Consider the following 21,952-nt stretch of genomic DNA (forward strand, 5'->3'; position numbering starts at 1 on the left):
CCTCAGCTCTCAGTAATATCTGGTTGGTCAAGTTTAAGGGCATTTTGTTGGGTCAGGTTTCCTAGAAGTGGAGCTCCAAAAGGAGTCCAAGGTCACCGCTGCCCAGGTTATGACTCTCCCTGAGGCGGGATCAGTGGTCCTCAGAGGTGAGAGTATAGAGAGATGGTCAGTGCGGTCCCCTCTCCTGGGACACAGCTATGAATGGGAAGCCACTGCCCCAAAAGGAGAATGTTCCACCACCCGTGCACCTAGATGCAGCCATAACCAGTTCTCAGCAGTGGGACGTGAGTGGACGTGATGTGTGTCACTTCCAGGCCGCCATGGCAAAGCACTACGGGTGCCTCTCCCATGGTCTCTGTCCCCATTCACCATCGGAATAGAGACCACTCCCAAGGTGGCAGAGGGGTAGACAGTGCCTGATGATCAGAGAAGCCTGGGTCCCTGAGTCACTGCTTGGAAGCGAGCCACCTGATCCAGATGTGAGTGAGACATTTTATGAGTGAGAGATGAACTATCCTGTTAGGACCGCTGTATACTTTTATTTTGGTTGTTGCCGCAGCTGGTGCTCCCACAGGGAAGGTTGCTGCCCCTCCCAGTTTTCTCCCCTCCCCTTTCCTTGGACACACTCTCTTCTCCCTCATGGCTGCCTGGCCCCCAGCCCAGCCCTAGGCCAGCACCCTGGCAGGCCCTGGTAGCTTTATATCTTTTGAGTTTCACAGGCTTTTATGGGTCAAGTTTTCTCGCTACAACAGTGAGAAGATCCAATACTTTAAGTTGAGGAGAAACAGAGTGTGTCTCACACTAGGCACTCACGGAGGGCCACTTGGCCTGGCCCCCGCATTCACAGGGAACCTCAGATTTACACCCTGTTGTTAGCTCTGATGAGGTTATACCTACAGGTACAGCAAAATACTCTAGCAGGACGCCTTAGCTAGTTTGGCTTAGTGACTAGGGCGTCAGCCTGGAGACTGAAGGGTCCTGGATTCGATTCCAATCAAGGGCATATGCCCGGGTTGTGGGCTTGATCCCCAGTAGGAGGTGTGCAGGAGGCAGCCGGTCAATGATTCTCTCTCATCATTGATGTTTCTATATCTTTCTCCCTTCCTCTCTGAAATCAATAAAAATATATATTTTAAAGAATACTCTAGCAGGATGGAAAGGAGAAGACATGTATTCATCGTATGGTTACAATTTGTCCCATTACTGGACCATGAGGTCATTGACGTGTCCTGAATTCATTTTATTATTAAAAATCCTGTGATTATTCTGTGAAGAGCACAGATATAGTGAAATGTAGTTTCTATGGAAACAGCAATATTTTATTCATGTTAACATTTAAAATATTCTAAAATTGTAACTATTTTCACATTTCTTCCATATATAGTCAGTGCTACCTTAGTACCATTGTTACAACCCCAGTCACGCCCGGCCCTGGCCTATGGCCGACGCTCCATGCCTCGATCACTCCCCGTCCCCATGCCGAGCTCCCTCACCTCCTTGTTCAACACCATGTTGCACATGCACTCGGTGGCCGCCTGCCGCAGCTGGTCGTGATTCTCAAACATGTAGTTCTCGATGTCTGGCAAGGCCCTCTCCTTAAAGATCTTCTGCCTGGGGCAGGAGGAGTGGAGCAAGAGAGGCCACTGAGTCCTCCGTCGTGGACATGTAGGATTCTGGGCCACCTAGGTGTCCTTTCCCCATCCTAGTGGTATCCCTCCCACAACCTTGGCCGGCAGGGTTCCTGTGGCATTGATCCTGCCCCCAGCTCCAGGAGGGGCACCAGGGGGCATAAACTAGATGATGGAGCATAGCATCCTGGGCACAGTGACCGGTTCCAGGGTGAAAACATCACTGCAACATGTGCCCTGACTGGGAACAAAACCCGCAACCTTTTGGTGTACGGGATGACACTCCAACCGGCTGAGCCACTGGCCAGCGCTGGAGGTTCTTTTGTATTATTGTCTCTTTCCTGCTGGATATGAAGATGAAGCCTTGTGACTGAGGGAGAGGGGAAAAGCCCCTCTGAGAGTTAAAACACAGACAGGAGCCCAGCCAGCATGGCTCAGTGGTTGAGCATTGACCTATGAACCAGGAGGTCACGGTTCGATTCCCAGTCAGAGCACATGCCTGGTTGTGGGCTCGATTCCCAGTGTGGGGCTTGCAGGAGGCAGCCGATCAATGATTCTCTCTCATCATTGATGTTTCTATTTCTCTCTCTCTACCCCACACAGGCCAGGGAGCTTAGCCTCTGAAGACACAGGGTGAGAGGAGCCCACATATTTCTGACCCACCAACGGGGAAAAGGCCACTTTGATAGGGCTGTCCTACTGACTAAGTGACATAACACCTGCAAACCACCTGGCAGAGTGTCTCATGTCAGGAGGGGTTTAAGGAAGGGCTCTGCGTTAGATCTAGACTTACTCAGGTTGATTCTCTTTCCTGGTAATTTCTATTTCTCTCTCTCTCTCTCCCTTCATCCCTGAAATCAATAAAAATACACTAAAAAAACAAACACACAGACAGGAGAGGTACAGAGGACCAGGCCCCAGGACAGCTTTGTAACCCCTGCATCAAGTGCACCTGAATCCGGAGTCCCCAGACTGTATTTACACGAGCCAGTAAATTCCCTTTATGCTCAAACCAGCTGGGCTGAGTTTCCTGCCACTTGGTACCAAAAGAATCTCAACCCAACACACTGCACCATCCCCTGCCTCTGAGAAGGAATATGCTTCCCCCTCCCATCCTCCTGGGCATCATTTTACAATGTAAAGAAAGAAGTCTTTTCTGTCTCCTCTGGCTTGTACGTTCTCCATGTGGTTTTTCCAAGTTAATTCAAGTCCCTCCCATTGTATTTCTTCCGTCTGCCTTTGAGCCAGCCCTTGGAGGAGAGTTTCGCACGTGGTGTATGTGCAACTCAACCAAACACTCCAGGACACCTGTCTTCACTCCCGCTCCTCCACACCCCGCTCACCGCAGTTTGTCGCTCCGCCCAGACAGGTTGGTGAGGCCCAGGAGGGCCTCGTAGTTCTGCAGCCCGTCCCTCTGTGTGTCCAGGAGTCTCACAAGGGGCCGCACCACCTCGTATACCTGTGGGGAGGAGTGAAGAGGGGGACAGGTGGAGGCTATCATCCCCCAGTCCCTGACATTTACAGGTGTCCAGCTTTAGAATTTCCAAAGCCCTTGTCCACCCATTGGTCTGGTTTGACCTTGATGATGATCTTGAAAGGCAGGATCACTCCCTTTACTTTGCAGATAAGAGGAGTTCCCCAGGGGACAGCCCTGTGAGTCAGGCAGAGCTGGGTCTGGACAGCAGGAGCCTCCAATTCATTGCCCTCTCTGTGACAACGCCATGGCCCTCCCAAGCCAGGAGCAGGGTGACAAGATGAAAGGCCCCTAGGAGCAGAGGAGACCCCTCCCACTGCCCCATCCCATCCACCCAGACACCGACCCGCTCCCCAGGGAAGGCGATGTCCGGGTTGGAGACAGCAGCGATCTTTGCCAGGGCATGGGCTGCCTTCACCTTGCCCACGTCCGTGCCCTCCAAAGCCAGGGGAATCAGGGCCTGCAAGAAAGGGCATGGTCACTCCTGGGTGACAGACATCCTGTGACATTCTGCAAAGTGTGTGATTTGCCCCCATTTTACAGGTGAGGAAACTGTGGCTCAGGGAGATTAAGTCATCTGCCCAAGGTTATGCAGCTGGCATGGGGACAAGCAAGGACTCCATGATGAGTCTTTGGTAGCTCAGTGCACGGTCTTGGTATCTGCACCATGCTTCCTTCCAGTCGCCAGGGAGACAGATGGGATTCCAAGCAAGTCCCAGGACACATCGCAGAATCAGGCAGAAATTGGATTGGGGCCATGAGAACAGACAGCACAGTTACCTGAATGACCATATTTTTTTTTTAATATTTTTTATTGATTTTTTACAGAGAGGAAGGGAGAGAGATAGAGAATCAGAAACATCGATGAGAGAGAAACATCGATCAGCCACCTCCTGCACATCCCCCACTGGGGATGTGCCCGCAACCCAGATACATGCCCTTGACCGGAATCGAACCTGGGACCCTTCAGTCCGCAGGCCGACGCTCTATCCACTGAGCCAAACCGGTTTCGGCCTGAATGACCATATTGCAGGAGGTCGGGTAGGGACAGAGGGTACATTATTCTTGAGTCAGGCATAGAGGATGCATGCATGTGCGTACACACACACACACACACACACACACATGTGCTCCTCCCCAGTGGAGTACCTTTCAGGATGCCAAGAACCTTATCCCACCCAATTACCTTGCCACCACCTTGAGCCACAATGGTGCCTCGGTCCTTTGGGTTGTCACACAGTGCCAGGAACACCCTGTCGAGTAAGGATAACGGGCATTTAATGTGCCAGCACACCCCTCCTAGGCAGCAGCAGGCCAGCCGGTCAGAGCCAGTGCAGCCCTGGAAAGTGCTGCTGGTGTGCGCGTGCACTCTGGGGAGGTGCTGCCAAGAGCATAAGTGGCTGGGGAGGAAGTGAAGCTGCAAAGAGCCACCTCATCCTCATTTAGGGAGATAACCAATGGCTCCTTGCTGCCTATGAACCAGGAGAAACACCCCAGGACCTCTTATCTTGCTCTCTGGTCTTACCCAGCACTACTCGCTCCTATACACTCCATGCTCCAGACATATTGCAGGAAAACCCCAAATGCACTCATTCTTCCTCTGTCCTTGGCGTCTTTGTCTATGCTGTTCCACCCACCGGGAACCCTTCCCTCCCCTGCAGCGGAGTGGCTCCTTTGTTCCTTCAGGGTTCCCTTGAGTTGTCACAGCCTCCAGAAAGCCTTCCTGGCTGCCCACCTTCCAGGCTGGCTGGTGAGGTGCCACTGCTCTGCTCCAACCAACACTCGGTCTTTCCCCCATCGTGGCACCCGTTGCTTTGTGTTGTACTGTGAGCCTGGCTGCCTGCCCCCCAGGTTTCACAGACACTGTGCCTTTCATCTCTGAAATAGCAGGTCCCACGCAAGACCTGGGAACCAGGCAACCAGACAGTGACCTCTTTCCTCCTGATGCCAACTTCCACTTGTGAGGACCTCCCCCGCCATGTCACTTTCAATGCTGATCCCCTTTAGGCTCCTCTCCAGCCCCCCACTCCCCCTCCAATGGCTCATTCCCTTATTTACTCCCAGCCATTTCCATCTCCCTGCCCAGCCAGGCCCAGCCCTGGCCCCCTGCAGCCACACCTGGCCAGCAGCTCTTTGGTCTGGTCGGTGAGGATGGCACTGTCCGCTTTCACCATGCAGGCCAGCGCCGAGATGACGCCAGCCTTCAGGAGCCGCTTCACCCGCATGTCTACGAAGTCCTTCTTGTCCTGGGGAGACAAAAGGGTGGCAATGGGCCAGGGGCCTGGCACCAGGCCAGTCTGTGTTGGCACTAAGATGGCACATTTCCGACTTCTTGGGGTACTTGAATAATGGTCCTTCCAGGCGTCCATGTCCTCATCCCCAGAACCCGTGAGTATGTTACCTCACATGGCACACGGGACTTTGCAGATGTGATCAAGTTATAAATCTTGAGCTGGGGTGATAGTCCTAGGTTATCTGGGCAGGTCCAGTATCATCATCAGGGACTTTTAAAAGGGAGGCAGAGGGGCAAAGGTAGTAGTGACCGCAGAAGCAAAAGGCTGAAGTAATTCAAGGTCACGAGCCAACGAAGGTGGCTTTCAGAAGTTGAAAATGACAAGAAAACAGGTTGTGTTCTAGAGCCTCCAGAAGGAACACACCCTACTGATTCCTTGACTCTGATCCAGAGAAATCGATTGTAGGTTTCAGACCTCCAGAACGGGAAGATAGTAAATGTGTGTTTATTTGGGGCAGTTGTGTTTGTGGCAATTTGCTATAACAGTAACGGAAACGAATACGCTCCTCCAGATGCCCTTTGTCCAAACAGCCAAGCGGGTTATGGCATGTTCTGCCAATGTGAACATCAGAACAGCTCCTCCTCTCCCTCTGCCCTCCCCCTCCCAACACGGAGCCTGAGTAGCTGAGAGGCCAGGAAATCAACCCCAAAGGCTCTTCATTCCCAGAGGAGTGAAATGAAAGAACCATGATCCAAAACACCGCATGACCCATATGTTAGTTTTCTTGCAAATGGTTGACTTGTCATCAGGGTATGTGGCAGGTGGGAGGGTAGGGGGATATAGGCAGTTAGACAGATGTGAGCAGAGCAAGGACGAAGGGTCAGGTACAGAAGGTCACCAGGGTGGAAAGCCCCAGGTGCCCAGCAGTGGACAATCAACTGTGGGTGGGGCCTTGTTCCCAGGGTGACTTTCCTCCCCTGGCATATTGCCGGTCATGAGGCTTGGACCCCTGACCTTTCCTCCCTAGAGATAACATCTAGGCCTCAAGTGTGTTTCAGCTCCAGGCCCAGATAAGCAGCAAAACCAGCCACGGCTGACATCAGGACCAGCTGCATTGAATAATGACCCCCTGCCCGGTGCTGGCCAATCATCCTGAATGGACACACCTGGAAGACCACTGCATGTTCTACTGAGATCTTCTCCTGGGACCGCCCCTAAAATCTCCACCCTTAAAGCCCTTAGGATGGAGGACCCAGCGCGCTCTCCCCGCCTGGGAGGACGCTCTTGCCTTTTCCTTTCTCTTCCCTCTCGCGCCCCCTCTTCCAGGCACGTTACCATTAGCTTCCTCACTCCCAAGCTCCAAGGGCCCTTCCTTTACCTCTTTAAGTTGTTTTCTAAGCCCATTTCTTCCAGGAATTACTTTTTCTACCTCTGTCATTTACCCAATAAATGTTCTCTTACAGCTTGGGTCTTGCTCTGAATTCTTTCCTAGCCAGAACCCAAATATTGAGGTTGCTGAACCCAGGTTTGGTCCACCCCTCCCCACCCCCCTCCCACCAGTCTGACACGTGGTGCCTTTCTGCCGCCTACAATGGGGGATGTAGGCAGGACTGAGAGGCGACATGTCAGACAAAACTGACATAACAATGCATTGGGTTTTGCTGGAAACCCAAAGTCAGCCCCAGGGTTGAGTAGTCTTTACAGATAATCCTCAGAGTAGCTGGGAGAGACTGACAGTCAATCGCTAGAAGCCACCTTTGAGCTTCACAGCAGCAGTATATGCTCTGCACTCTTGCCTGCGTGAAATACTATGCAGCTGTGGAAAATGATTCAGAGAGTGGCACAGCCGTGAGAAAGCACAAAGTATTTTCCCAAATTGAGTACAAAGTTATAACTACAGTCTGATTATAACCGTGAAAAGGAAAGAAAAAAGGTGCATAGAAAAAGCAAAGCCTCTGGTAGGTAAAGTAACATACCCAATTGGAGGGGAGGGAGGGGATGATGTCATTGCGAGTGCTTAATTTCTTTTGTCTGCTCTCCACTTTTTTGTGTTGCAACCCGGTTATATTTGATCATTTAAAAAAATCTACTTTTTTTTTTCTGGTGGGAAGTAGGATGCATATTTACTCATGCAAACCACAAGCAAAGTATACCATTGTGTGCAGGGAATCATGGGGGGAGGAGGGGGAGGACCCCAAGGGAATTTGTGACATCTTGGCTACTGCTGATCCATGTCTTTCCTCCTCTCATTTTTCCTACTTAGCACCCATATCCCTAAATCCAGATATCCCAGAAAATAAAATTTTTGTGTGTTAGGAACATAAAATGCAACTGTCTGATGTCCATCAAATCAGTAACATAAATTGCAAAACGTTCATCGTGGCTGTTTCATTAAAACTAAGAAAAACACGAGCGCCACCTAGTGGGTGAAATGTACTATGATCATCTTCGGTTTACCTTATGCCAAATTCTCCCAAACACTCACGCAACACCCTGACATCACTAGCTCTCCTTTCCACCTCTCTGGAGGACTGGTGGCACAGACCCCCTCCTGGGCGGCCCCCGTCCCCACCTTGGGGTGCTCCTCGGGCACGTGCTGCTTGGAGAACTTGGCGAGCTGTACGAGCTCCGGGATGACCTCCTTGACATCGTAGCTGTTGGTGCAGTTCACCAGGATGGTGGCCACCGAGTACAGGATGGTCTTGTCAGAGGTCTGGAGGCACCGGGGAGCGGGGTAGGAGGGAGAAGGCAGAAAGAGAACTTCAGAACAAAGTTCTGCTTCCAAGAAGGCTCCCTCGCATGGGCCACAAGTTGGTTTGGGCCTGAATCTAATAGATCTCTCCTGAGGCCGGAGGTCAGGGCCCTACTTGCCTTGGCCATCTCAAACATGGCCTGCAGGGCAGGGATGTCCTGGACAAAGTCATCCTTCACATCAGCATCCAGCGTCAGGTAGGCCATTCCCTCCACCGCCCATCGCCGGGTCCGGGTGTCTATGGACGCATTGCACAGCCACCTGGAGTCAGGGAGGGAGAGACGCTGGGGAAGGGCGCCAGGGCTGAGGTCAGGGCGGTGAAGCCATTTCAGGGCAGTGGGTAGCAGGTGGGGGCCTTTCCCAATTTGGTGGACACTACGGCACCCCCCCGGGGAGGAGAGGGCAGGCCTGGGGAAAATAGGACCCCCTTACTTGCGACACTGTTTGGCCAGCTTCTCCGTGGACCCTTCTGCAAACTGCCTGAGACCGTAGTCTGTGCCACCTGCAGAGCCGAGCTTACAGAGTCCCTGTGGAGGAGGGAGACAGTGGACATCTGGAGGACCAGAGGCACCAACACTTGGGGACAATGCCCTGATCAAACAGGTCCCTGTGGCTGGAACACTTTGCCCCTTTTTCTTTGCCTGGATACACCTCTATTCATACTACAAAACTCAGCTCAGGTGTCACCTCTTCTGAGATGCCCTCCCTGAGGCATCCAGGTGAAGGAAGGTGCCTAAAAAGCTGGAGGTTATATATATAATTGACTGATTGATTTTAGAGAGAGGCAGAGAGAGGGAGAGAAACATCAATGATAAGAGAAAATCATTGATTGGCTGCCTCCTGCACACCCCCGACTGGGGATCAAGCCCACAACCCGGGCATGTGCCCTGACTGGGAATTGAACCCTGATCTCCTGGTTCAAGGGTCAATGCTCAACCACTGAGCTACACCAGCCAGGCAAGCTGGAGGTTTTTACCCTAACCCCTTTCCTCCACCATTTGACCCCACAGATGTTTTGAATACCATTTTGAAAAATCAGCACAAGATGATACTAATCCTATCTGAAACTGCAGTGGTGAGACTTGTCAGAGCACAAAACTGGCAGAGAAATCCTATCGTATGGGTAACAGATTCAGATGTACAGAATTTTGCTCAGGAAATTTGGACTTTTTTTTAGAAAAAAAGAAAGTCTTCCATAAGTGAAAACTCACAGTGCCAGAAGTGAAAATTCGTTTTTTTCTAAATTGATACAAACAAAAGAAGATAAATGATTCAAATCTTCACTATAATTGTTCACGAGGAAAAGGTCAATGAAAATAGTTTCTGTAAAATGAAGATGGAAAAAAATAAAGCAGGTTTGTCCCGTATAGAAACTGATTGATCAAATAAACTGACTTTGTGCAGTTTGCTCTAAAAATATTTGCTGGATAAGACCCATCAGTGTCCGTGCCATTCGGAAGCATGGAGGAGGTGAAAAAGATGAAGGGATTAAGAAAAACAAAAACACGAAAAAAAAGTCCACAGCTCATAGACAAACAACAGTGTAGTGATCACCAGAGGGGAAGGAGGGTGTGGGGAGGTAGGAAAGGTAAAAAGCAGAAAGAAAGCAAGGAGGTGTCCGAGGTTAAATGTAGGCCCGCCGTTCTGAATCTATGTTCTCACAGCCTCCTACACATCACGCTGCCCCATGATGCCCTTGGATGGTGACCTCCTCAAGGACAGGGGCTAAGCCTCATTCGTCCTGATGTCCCTGGTGCCGGCATGGTGTCGGGTACCGAGCCCACTTACCACCAGTGTGCGGATCTTGATCTTCTCATTTGTGGTGGTCTTGTAGATCTGTTTGAGCAGTGCCACGCCATTGGTGATGATGAACGTGGCGCGGCTGAGCTTGGTAGAGGCATGGATGAGGGCCTCCACGGCCACCAGCTGGTCTACCTCACGATCAGAGCCACACAATGCTACCATCATCTCCATCACACCTTTCAGCCCCAGCAGCTGATTGCCAAGGTCAAAGGGGCCTTGCAGGACTCCCGACACTGTCTGGATGGCAATCACATTCTTGTCCATGTTCTGGGGGTCAAACTTGCCCCTAAAAGAGAAGGCGAGGGTGGCGGAAAGTGTGAGATTTGGGGGCAGACAGAGTTGGATTTGCATCCTGGAGTCACCACGCATATGCTGTGTGACCTTGGGCAATTCACTGAACCTCTCTGAGTCTCAGCTTCTTGATCTGGAAAGTAAGGATAGTTCTACTACTTCACAGACTTATGATGAGGATACGTGACCTAACGGATGTGTCAGGGGTTGTGGTCCCCAAGAAGCACCCTCTGAGACAGGAATTGCCATGTAGGAAGACGTTCACCCAGGAAAGAATAGAGACCTCCAGTCAACAGCCAGCACCAATGTCCCAGCCATGTGAGTGCACCATCTTGGAAGCAGATCTTCCCGCCTCAGTCAAGCCTTCAGATGACTGCAGCCCAGGCCAAGAAAACCCAAGGCCAGAACCACCCAGCGAGCCATTCCCAAATTGCTTTCTTTTTATAATAAATGGTTGATTATTGTTGTGTTAAGCTGCTAAGTTTAGGGGTACTTTGTTACACAGCTATTGATTACTAATACAGAGGCCGACCCATGAGGCCTCCCGGAAACTCACGTGATGTACTCCTCACAGATCTTGCGGAAGTGATCGCGTTCAGGGTCGCAGCGCAGGTCGTCATAGAGCTTGTTGATGAGGATAGAGGCCAGCATGCGGGTGTTGTCGGTCAGGGGCAGGCAGGACGGCAGATCTGGAACCTGCCCCACCACCTTCAGGATCTTCCTGAGGCCTGCAGGACCGATGGCAGCGGCAAGTGTAAGACCCCTGCCGGGCTCTGTCCAGCCCAGTTTGCAAACCATGCAACCTCAGCATTGCAGCTTTTCATTAGCATGGCAGGAATTTAAGTCCATATTATTTTTACCCAAGTGCTATTCATTATGATGCCTAGAACAATACTATGGCTCCCCACCCATCCTACACCATAAACCGTGTGGTTGGGCCTAGATCCTCGTGCAGAGGGAAGAGGTCTGCTCTTGGTGCTCAGCCTTTGTAATATATGCAGAGAAGACCAGAACTGAGGCCAAAGTGTTGGGGGTGAGGCTTACGCACTAGAGTAATTCATTAATGTGCACTTTGCTGAGATCTGTGAAAACCAAACAAGGGAACTGCAATGTCAAAGTAGAATGAATTTCAAGCTGGTGAAGCTGACTTGAACCTTTAAGAACAATGAATAGTATAAACGCCATTAAATGTGCAAGAGAATTTATTGTAGCAGATTATACAGCCACAATAAAAGACGTCAGTTTAGGAGAGGATAACACCCTGGAACTAACAAATTCCGTGACTATCTTCTAGAACATTCTTCCTGGGTTTAATATAACATGCAGGCGATACCATCTCTCCCTTCTAGAAGGCCTTGCCAACCATGAGACTCCAGGACCGTGACCCTGTGGTTGGTGGAATCCTGTTTGTTCTTTAACACTTACCCCATTTGTTGGGAAACTTCACCCAGATAAGATGTTGTTGGGTGTATTTAGACATTTTCTGGGTATGGCCAGGCCCGTAACTCAGAGATTTGACCTCTGCCTTCACCAGCCCGCTAGTGGACCCTAACATGCTAATGATTTTTCCTGGCTTTTCCATTGGGATTGAAAACTTCTTCCACTTTCTGCCCAGGGCAAGGTACCCTGGTGCCATGGGAATGCTGGCGTGAGCCCAGGCCCGCCCACCTCCTCACCGTTGTCCACCACGTAGATGGTGCGTGAGTTGTCGTGAATGGAGAGGTCCTTCCGGGGGACGTTCTTATTGAGCAGGTTCAGCGCCTGGTCCCTGCCCTGGCCGGACACCTTCTTACTGACCAGCATGTCGAGCAGGTGACTGGTGATCTGCTTCAGGTCCTTCTTGGTGTCTGAGGGAGGAGAGAACAGGGATAAAGAGAGAGGACCAGGGAGCCTCAGGTATTTAGGACCAGGAATGGAAGAGGCTTCTAGAAGGACTCTGGAAATATCAAATCTACTGCTTCCTGGATATTGGAATTTCCCAGAAGTGTATAGTATTGTCCACCTCAACCCCCCAAAACGGAGGGAAATCCCTAGACAACACTTGGGGGTCCTCCAGCCACTCTGCGCGCTGACTTCTACTCCAGCCCATTCCATCCTTGAATAGCTACTTCTTCCTTCCAGGTCATGCTTGGCAGGGACCCAGGGATGCTTTGTGTAGTTTTTAATGAACTGACTTAATAAAACGTTTTCCAGAAAGGAAATGTGTACCCCTTACAGACATCTCGCTCCCCACAGATTCAGGCAGGCCGGGCGCCCGAATGCAAGGCCCTGCCTGGGGTGCCCGGTCCTCCCTGCCCACTGGGAATCTCAAAAGGCAAATAAATGCCTTTTCCTGCTTTGCCCCGTCTGACCTCTCTGAGGCTTGGAGACTTTTGTTCTCAGTCTAGGTTGGAGCCCAAAGGCAGGCCGACAGGCAGGCAGGCAGGGAGGAAGGCTTTCCAAACGATGTCATGTAAATAAACGTTGAAGGAATGAGACTATCTGGATAGAGAAGGAATGAAGGAAGTGGACATGATAGCCCGTTTGCAGATGGAGGTTTGTCACGAGGGTGAGATAACAGACTTACTCTGTAAGGCTGCAGAGAGCAAAATTGTGACCTGAGGTGGGTGGATGCCACAGGGACATAGATTTGAAATCAATATATAAAATATGTTAGCAGATAGCTAATAGCTCACTACCTCGCAAGGAAGTCGTGTCCCCCAGTAAACTGCACCTGTCATTATTCGTGCTCTTGGGGAGGCCCCTCCCACACTGGGCCTGGGCTGATCATGTGACCGACAGCACACCCAGGGGCTTAAAAAGCACTTGCACCCTGGGGCTTGTCCATTTAGGATCCAGCTGCCATGTTACATAAAAATCCGAGCTGGCCCAGCTGGCCAGGCTCAGTGGTTGAGCCTTGACCTAGGAACCAGGAGGTCACTGTTTAATTCTGGTCAGGGTAAAGGCCCGATTGCAGGCTTGATCTCCAGTAGGCGGCGTGGTAGAGGCAGTCAATCAATGATTCGCTCATCATTGATGTTTCTATCTCTCTTTTCCTCTCCCTTCACCCTGAAATCAATAAAAATCCATTAAAAAAAAATCCAAGCTGCCCACTAGCGAGGCCACAAGGAGTAAAACCACGGTGCCCTGGACACCATCTCCAGGTAACCACCACCCATACAAGTGAGGCCCATTTGTACCCTCCAGCCATTCTAGTGCAAAAAGGAACCTGACTTGCTGACCATTAGAACAGTAAGTCCGAACCATATCAAGAATCCAGGACTCCAAAAGTTAATAGTATTAACCTACAAAGAGCTTTTATGGGTCAATAAGAATGCACTGATGTTCCAGTAGAAAAAAATAAGCAACGGTATTAACCAACCACTCAAAGACAAAGGCATCCAAATGGCTAATAAAGATAAAAAAAATGATTAATCGCACTAGATCATTTTTGCCTGCTGAAAAGGAGAATCTATTTAAGAATGATAGTATTCAGATCTGGTGAGAATGATTTGAGACTGGAACTCATCGTCACTTGGTGACAATGAGTACAAGTGGATGTACCCTCTCAGGAGGGAACTTGAAAGTAGATGGAGAAAGAGCATCCGGTATGTTCATAGCCTTTGACCTAGTACTCCCATTTCTCAGTACCTGTGCCAAGGAAATAACTACAAGTGCAAATATATTTTATGTAAAGAATCGCTGCTGGCGTGTTTCACAAGCATGCAATTAGAAACCACTGAAATCTCCAATAATATAAAGCTGCCTGACCAATCACGATGCAGCCATACAATTAAATACAATGAAATTATCCCAAATCACGTTCCCTTTGAGTGACCCTGCTTCTGTGACCCTCCCAGGCAGGGCAGGGACTTCTAAAATGATGCCTCGGACCTGGATGTGCAGGAAGGAGCAGGAGTCTACATGTGCATGTATGTAGGAATGAAACAAATGTAAAATTAATATGATAAAATGACCAAAGTCAAAAGGAGCCCTTTTAAAGACTATTAAATGGTATGCAATACTAACATAATGTTCAGTGAAGAGAAAACACAAAACTATCCATAGCCAAATTCCAATTTTGTTAAATAGATATTTATATGGATGGATAGAAAAAAAAAGTTATCAGGAGGGGTAATTACAGGTGAGGTGTTTTTTTTTCATTTTTACATATTTCTAAATTTTTCCAAATTTCACCAATGAGCCTCTGTTACTTTTTAAAATTGTGGTAAAGTATGCATAAAATAAATATCATTTTAATCGTTTTTAAGCACAGAGTTCAGTGGCATTAAGTACATTCACATTGTTGTACAACCATCCCTACCATCCATCCCCAAAACTTTTTCATCTTGCAAAACTGAAACTCTGTACCCATTAATAACTGCTCATTTCCCCCTTCCCCATCCCTGGCCACCGCCATTCTACTTTCTGTTTCTAAGAGTATGACAATTTGAGAAGCTGCATCTATATGCAATCATACCATATTTGTCTTTTTGAGACTGGCTTATGTCGCTTAGCCTAAAGTCCACAGGTTCATCCATGTTGTGTCATGTGTTACAGTTTCCTCCCTTTTTAAAGCTGAGTAAATATTCCGTGTGTGTGTGTATATTTTTGTTGTTGTTGTTTATCCATTCATCTGTCGATGGACACTCGATTTGCTTCTACCTTTAAGTTATTGTCCATAATGCTGCTATGCATCTGTTACTTTTATCATCGGAAAATCACACCAGACAACCTCCACATACAGGAAATTCCCAGGCTGAGGGGGTAGCAGACTCTCCCTTGCCCCCAACCTCCGGAACCAAAACTGAAGACTGTCTCCTACCTAGAACCAGGGCCTCCTCCTTCCCTGGGTGCTCCCGCTTGTCCTCCCCGGACAGAGAGTCGATGATGGCCTGGAGCAGGTTGCAGACGGCCAGGGACATCTCCTCATTCTCCACCGCCATGAGGCTGCAGATTCGGTCTATCCGCACTGCGTGGAGCAGCACCGTGGCCTAGACCCCCAGCAAACCACAGTCAGTCGTGCCGGTTCGGGGGTGGGAGCTAACCACCCCGTGCAGTGGGGAAATAAGCCCGTGCCTCCTGGCCCAGGGTCTGGGGATGCCCTGACACAAGCCATGCCCCCCGCCAGAGGTTCAGAGCCACTGGCCACATGGAATCACTGAGCACGTGTCCTGGGGCCGTTCACGTTGAGAGAGAGGTGCTATGAGTGTAAAGTATACACTAGATTTTGCAGATGTAGCATGAAAAAGTGTAAGCTATCATAGCCTTTGCATTCAGCTCCTCCTCTCAGATGACTTTCAATAGCCTTATGTTCACATAGACCAGTGGTCGGCAAACTCATTAGTCAACAGAGCCAAATAGCAACAGTACAACGATTGAAATTTCTTTTGAGAGCCACATTTTTTAAACTTGAACTATATGGGTAGGTACACTGTTATTAACTTAATTAGGGTGCTCCTAAGCTGGCCTTTGCTAAAAACGTCCTCAATCTGATTGAGGTACGTTCGCTGAGGTCGACCCCTTCCAACTCTCCCATCCACACTCGTCTTGTATAATTGTTTCGTCTACCTCCTTTCCGAAAACCGACTTCTGCGCACGGGCCACGAAGTTTCAATCACACTGTATGTGCATGCCCGTACATGCTATTTTGTGGAAGAGTCACACTCAAGGGGCCAAAGAGCCGCATGTGGCTCGCGAGCCGCAGTTTGCCGACCACTGACATAGACCCATTTCAAGCTCTGAGGAAAAACAGAGGAGCAATCTCTGTTGAATCCGGGACCATACAACCAAAGTTGGAGGGGACACTTCAGATTTTGTATCAGGGTCCATTTATGCCAGCCACACCCTGCCCACATGTCACGCTTCCAGGTCCTTGGCCGGGCAGCCATTCATGCCAAGCACCCACACCCGGGCCCACGCCCAGGCCCTCACCCTAGCTCGGTGGCCACTGCACATGCCCGACAGGGTCCGCACTGCAGCCAGGACCAGCTCAGGCCGCTTCGTGTCCATGAGCTGCAGAAGCAGGGCCACTCCGTTGTTCTGGAAGATCCTTTCAGCCCCTGCTTCTTCACGACCCAGTACAATGAGGTTGTTGGCAGCCTGAAAGTGGGAAGAGAAAGTGATGGTCAGGAGGAAGGTTTGGCTGCGGAGGCCTTAGCCCTGAGCCAAATGCAGGGTCTGGTTCAAAAACTGGGTCTTCAAAACGTCTTTATATTCTTTCTCCCTATAATCTTACTCTTGGAAACATAGCCCAAGAATATCATTCAAAAGAAAGACACAGTAACTTGCATAAAGACCAACTTGATGAACTATATTGCAATCATTAAGGACATAAATAGAAAGACTACCAAGCAACTTGTAAAAAAAAAATGCTTAGCAGAATCCGAATTATAGATTCAACTCTGATTGCACTAATGTTAAAATAAAACTAGCCAGTTTGGCTCAGTGGATAGAGTATCAGCCCATGGACTGAAGAGTCCCAGCTTCAATTCCAGTCAAGGGCACATGCCTCGGTTACAGCCTCAATCCCCAGCCCTGGATCCCATTCAGGATGCATATGGGAGGCAACCAATCGATGTTACAATGCTTAGCAGAATCAGAATCATAGAGCCAACTCTAATTGCACTAATGTTAAAATAAAACTAGCCAGTTCAAAAATAAATAAACAAATCCTATATAATAAAAGGCTAATATGCAAATTGTCCCCTTGGGAGTTCAACCAACTGGGAGTTCAACCCCTCGCTATGACGAGCACTGACTACCAGGAGGCGGTGCGGAATGCAGGAAGGCCCCAGCCAGCAGCCGGCAGCCAGCAGCCAGCAGCCGGGGGAAGGAAGGCCATGATCGGCCCTGATTGCCAGCCAGGCCTAGGAACCCTACCCGTGCAAGAATTTCATGCACCGGGCCTCTGGTAAATAAATAAATAACAAAACATTTCTGCTTATGGATAAGGACTTTGAAAAGGTAGAGAAGTGTTAAATTAATTAAACAAGGCAAGCGCTCACCTTCTCCAGCCTATCAGCTTCACTCTTTTCGTCCAGGAGGATCTCAAACATATTCTGTACTCTGGAGTCTGTGGAGAACTGCACGTGCAGCTGAGGAAGGAAACAGGCGGAGGTCCGTATTTCAGTCCGCTCCATGTGAAGTTCCTCTCGGTGACTATTAGGGTACCTACTCTGGGCCCCCCGCACTGTCATTCATTCATTTATTCATTCATTTAACCAACGTTTACTGAACAACTACTATATGCCAGACGCTGTTGCAGGTGCTCAGATGCCAGGGATAGAATGGTGAACAGAAGCAAGTCTTTGCCCCACAAAGCTTACAATCCAGTTACATCCATTGTCCCATTTGGTCATCACACATCTTGGAAGGCAAGGGATCATCACCCCAATTTTGGAGTCTAGTAAACGGTTAGCTATTCGACATCTCAATATGGGCTAAAACAGAAATATGCCTCCAGGATCAGAAACCTGAAGCAGTTTCAACTAGCTCCTCAAGCAATTGACACCATTATGTATAGATGCCTCATCCCTCACAATCCCAACCCCAACCGCAGCGCTCTGAGGCTTTCATAAAATGACCAAACTGATCATCTTCCCCACTATTCCTCCCACTACGTTGTTGTGCTGGTCCACACGCCCTCCTATTTCCATCCGGGCCTGCAGGGTCGGGAGGGTCTCTCACGCATGGCCCTTTCTTTGATCACTCCTTAGTTCGTATTTCCTCAGCTGAGTCTACACTCTGGACAATGGACCCACCATGGGGCCCCACCATGGGGTTGCCCCAGGCACATAGGAGTTACTGAGTCCGGGAGCCAGGAGCTGAGTGATCCGTTACCCTCCTGCTCCTACAGAGGAGAAACTAACACCCCAAGAGGTCCCTCAGAAAATTGGTAGCTAAGGCAGGACTAGGGTGCAGGAGCTCTCATCTCTGGTCCAAGTTCTCCTCACTTCCCTCCATTTTCCTAGAAAAGATTTTCTATTCCTACTGGCTCCTGACTGTACTCTATCTGCCACCAATCCCCTCTACTCTATTCCTCCCCCATTCACAGGTATCTCATGCTGCCTTTATCCTCCTAGAAATAGGGGAAGAGTTGCAGTTACACTGCTGCAATTTTAAAAAACAACAAAAGACCCATGTTCTAGTTGTGCTGGCTCGAACCCTTAAACAAGCATCCCAGCACCTCTGCTCAGCTGCTCGGTGGTACCCACTCGTGCCACGTGTCCACAAGGACTAGCCTTGCCCTGACATCCTGCTTCTCTGACATGCCCCTGCCAGGAATGGGGGGCGGTAGCCAAGACTTGTGGGCAGAGGTCTGGCTCACCTTCTCCTGAATGCTAGTATTGAGCCTCCTCAGTGTCTCCTGGAAGTTCTGGTTCCGTGGCTCAAGGGTGGCACAGCGCTGCACGTCCTTGAAGGCCTGGTCCAACTTCCCCAGGTGCTCCAGGGCCTGGCATCGCCGGTACAGGGCCTTGATGTCCGAGGAGTTGATGTCAATGGCTGGGGAGGGTGACAGGCAGGGCCTTAGGGGGCCGGGCTACAGACCGCCTTTCCTCCTCCCCTGCCATCGCCCCCAATCTCTTCCTTTGAGATTACCTACCCAGATAGACGATTGGCCCAGAGCTCCCCTTTGCTCAGGAGAGAGTGAAAATCATAGTCTCAAGGCTGGAAGGAAGTTTGAGGGTCATCCTGCCCAACGCCTGATGCTCCAGAACCTGCTACGTGATGACCCCTGCCAAGCGTTCATCCAACTGTGCTTGCATCCCTCAAACACTGGGGAGCTTTCTCCTTCTCCAGGCAGCCCGGCAGCTCCACCATCAAGCCCTTCCCTTTTCCTCCCTGAAATCCATCTCTCTGTAACTTGGCCCTTTTATTCTACATTCAGCCCTGGAAGCCCCGAGATGAAACCCAGTCTCTCTTCCTCATGACAGCATTTGCTTTTTAGGGTTTGAAGGCAGCGCTCCGTCCCACCTGGGAGTAGCCTTCTCTGAGCTAAATATTGCCACTCCCCTCGACTGCTCTTCACAGGATGTTTCCAGTCCCCTCTCCAGCTGGTTCCCGACCTTCTGAACTCACTCCAGGCTATCCGTTTCCCCTGAAAGAATGGTAACCGGGTCAAAACCCAACACAGGCCTGTGGCCAAGAGATCATGCCCTTAAGCCAATGTTGACTTCTGTTTATTTTTTTATGTTTATTTCTCCTAGTGGTCGTGGCTCAGGCTAAGGCCTCCCTCTTCCCCAGAGGAAGCCCGGCTCCCACAGCGAGGACTGAGCTGTGGGCCCGGTTCTGGGGATCCCCCATGGCAATATCCTAATTTTCAACAAACGGGGTATATGCCACACCATGAAAAGGATTCCCAAAAGCATCTCTTAAGAAAAGAAACCACTGCACCGTATTTAACATGCAACCCCATTTGCAAAAATGTGACTTAGACACAGATGGCACATATGAAGCCCCACCTACAAGACCTATGATGACGCTTACACAATTTGTAATTCCTTGGAGCAGGGGTCCTCAAACTTTTTAAACAGGGGGCCAGTTCACTGTCCCTCAGACCATTGGAGGGCCGGACTATAGTTTAAAAAAAAAACAAACTATGAACAAATTCCTATGCACACTGCATATATCTTATTTTGAAGTAAAAAAACAAAACAAGAACAAATACAATATTTGTATTTGCATGTGGCCCGCGGGCCGTAGTTTGAGGACCCCTGCCTTGGAGTGTCAAGGGCCTCTTAGACAAAACAGAGGGGTGTGGGGTCAGGGCCAAGGGGGGTGGCTCACCTCTGGAGGCATCTGAAGCCGCCTGCGCGTAGCTCTCCTGAGAAAAAGAAGGAAGAGACTTGATTAATGTGGGCCCAATGCAGAGACAGCCTGAGAGGGTCTCCATGGGAAGGGGGAGGGGGCGGGGGGCAGGACGGGCAGTTGCTGGGAGCTTCCGGCTGTCAGAGGCCTCGGGGAGGGCCCCTCGCTGCTTGTGGAAAAGTGGGTGAGCTTTGGCATTGGGTTTGAATTCGGGCTCTGCTACTAACTCCGTGGGAAATCTTCGGCAAGTTACTAAACCATCAGAGCCTTGAGATTCCTATCTACCGTGTGGGCAGCTGCCTCCCGGGCTGTTGTTAAGATGCCACAAAATCACATATGGGGAGCCCCTGGCTGGTTCAGATCTGGGGGCCTTGCTGTCTCCCAGAGGAGTGGGTCGGGCGGTAGGTCTAGGAAAGCAGTGAGAGGTGCCCCTCTCCAACCTGAAGGGCCAGGTGAGAGGGCTGGGATGATGGAGGATGGAGGATGTCTGCACCCCAGCCCCTGCCCTCAGCCCCCCACCCCGGCTCCGCACCGTTTTCAGGCCACAGGCTGCCCGGTTCCGGTAGAGCGTAGCCAGCAGGGCCTTGTCCTTGGTCAGCTTCAGGGCCTGGCTGTAGCTCTTGGTCGCGGCCTTGTAGTCCTGGAGCTGGAAGTGCCTGTTCCCCTCCTCCTTCAGCTGCACAGCTTCTATCTCCGCCATCTGTCAGGATAAGACGACTCTGTGTGGCCAGCTACTCAACCCGGACCCAGGGCTGGACTCCTGGCTTGAGGTCTGGAGCCCCGGGGTCCCCTCCCACCAGGACGGAAGGTGAGGATTCTGCCTGGAAAAGACCTACGCCCAGCACCCTGAGGCCACTGCCCAGAAGAACTTTACAGCGTCTGCTTGGAGCATGGACCGCGATGGGAGGGGTCTCCATAGCCCTGTGCCTCCCTCCCAGCTGGGCAGGTGAAGTCACCACCACAAAGGCCTGAACTCTCACTGCAGACCCTGAAGGTCCGTGCCAGCCCCCCTCTCCCTCCCCGTCCTGGGAACAGTCCGACGGGCTCACTTTCTCCTAAGGACACTGCTCTTGGTCTGTTCTCCTGAGACGCTGCTCCTCTGAGCTCCGCTGTGAGCCCCCAGCCAGTCAGCCTCGGTCTGCCCCTCCCAGGAGACTTTATCGCCCCTGCCAGTGGCTCCAGACCATATTTGGACACAGGGGCAGGTGCCCCTGGAGCCTGTCATTGATACTCGGGGCCCTCCTCCTCCCCAGACTGGACAGTCAGTACCACGTGGAGGTGGGAGCTGACTAACGGAGGCCCCAGCACCTTGCTAAGGGGCTGTCCTGGGGGCTCAAGCACTCATACCCGAAAGAGTGAGAGAAAAATCCAGAAGGTACGGGAACCCCCCGGCAGATCTGCTTCTCTAGGCACAGCTCTGATGCCCCTTCTCCACCTCCATCCCAAATCAACAACCTCTCCTCCCTCCCCCAACCACAGCTATTTTGGGAGCAGAGTGACAGCTGAGGGGCTGACAGACGTGGAAGCACAGGGCAGCTGCCCAGGTCCCGGAGGAACTGGAGGCTTCCAGAAATGCCCTCAGGAAGGAGGAGGGAAGAAAAGACAGGAAAGTTCCTTCCCCTGTTCCGCTTGTCCACAACTTTCCTACCCTCTGGCATTCACTTGTTGAAAATGCCCTTGCTTTACAGAAAGACCGGCAGACTTGTTCACTCTCTTGAATGTAAGTGGGTTCTGAGGGAAGGGGAGGTGGGGGAGGTAGAAGAAGGTAAAGAGGAGATAAATGGTGATGGGAGGAGACTTGACTTGGGGTGGTAAACACACAATACAATATACACAGATGATGTAGTGTAGAATTGCATACCTGAAACCCATATCATTGTATTAACCAATGTCATCCCAATCCTCCTACATAATAAAAGGCTAATATGCAAATCGAACAATGGAACAACCAGTCGCTATGATGCTCACTGACCACAAGGGG

General features: G+C 50.5%; 1 protein-coding gene across 2 annotated transcripts in view; it reads right to left on the minus strand.

The window, feature by feature from the left end:
* The window catches only part of UNC45B (unc-45 myosin chaperone B), a 25,290-nt gene extending 3,896 nt beyond the window's left edge, over positions 1 to 21,394 (minus strand). The window contains exons 1-18 of one of the 2 annotated variants that reach the window (XM_015570816.1): positions 21,319 to 21,394; positions 20,504 to 20,671; positions 19,951 to 19,987; positions 18,491 to 18,666; positions 17,169 to 17,258; positions 16,096 to 16,263; positions 14,987 to 15,155; positions 11,859 to 12,029; positions 10,739 to 10,910; positions 9,877 to 10,177; positions 8,521 to 8,615; positions 8,208 to 8,349; positions 7,909 to 8,049; positions 5,221 to 5,348; positions 4,289 to 4,355; positions 3,449 to 3,562; positions 2,972 to 3,087; positions 1,494 to 1,611 (exon numbers count right to left, since the gene is read on the minus strand). In XM_015570816.1, the coding sequence (XP_015426302.1) occupies positions 1,494 to 1,611; positions 2,972 to 3,087; positions 3,449 to 3,562; positions 4,289 to 4,355; positions 5,221 to 5,348; positions 7,909 to 8,049; positions 8,208 to 8,349; positions 8,521 to 8,615; positions 9,877 to 10,177; positions 10,739 to 10,910; positions 11,859 to 12,029; positions 14,987 to 15,155; positions 16,096 to 16,263; positions 17,169 to 17,258; positions 18,491 to 18,666; positions 19,951 to 19,987; positions 20,504 to 20,671 (2,373 nt within the window). In that variant the 5' untranslated portion in view covers positions 21,319 to 21,394. Of the gene's footprint in view, positions 1 to 1,493; positions 1,612 to 2,971; positions 3,088 to 3,448; positions 3,563 to 4,288; positions 4,356 to 5,220; positions 5,349 to 7,908; positions 8,050 to 8,207; positions 8,350 to 8,520; positions 8,616 to 9,876; positions 10,178 to 10,738; positions 10,911 to 11,858; positions 12,030 to 14,986; positions 15,156 to 16,095; positions 16,264 to 17,168; positions 17,259 to 18,490; positions 18,667 to 19,950; positions 19,988 to 20,503; positions 20,672 to 21,020; positions 21,139 to 21,318 lie in introns of those variants that run through there. The other variant, XM_006774195.2, reaches the window with a different exon arrangement.
* Positions 21,395 to 21,952: the final 558 nt, after the last annotated feature.

This window comes from Myotis davidii, unplaced genomic scaffold (assembly GCF_000327345.1).
Source record: "Myotis davidii unplaced genomic scaffold, ASM32734v1 scaffold327, whole genome shotgun sequence".
Taxonomy (NCBI): Eukaryota; Metazoa; Chordata; class Mammalia; order Chiroptera; family Vespertilionidae; genus Myotis; species Myotis davidii.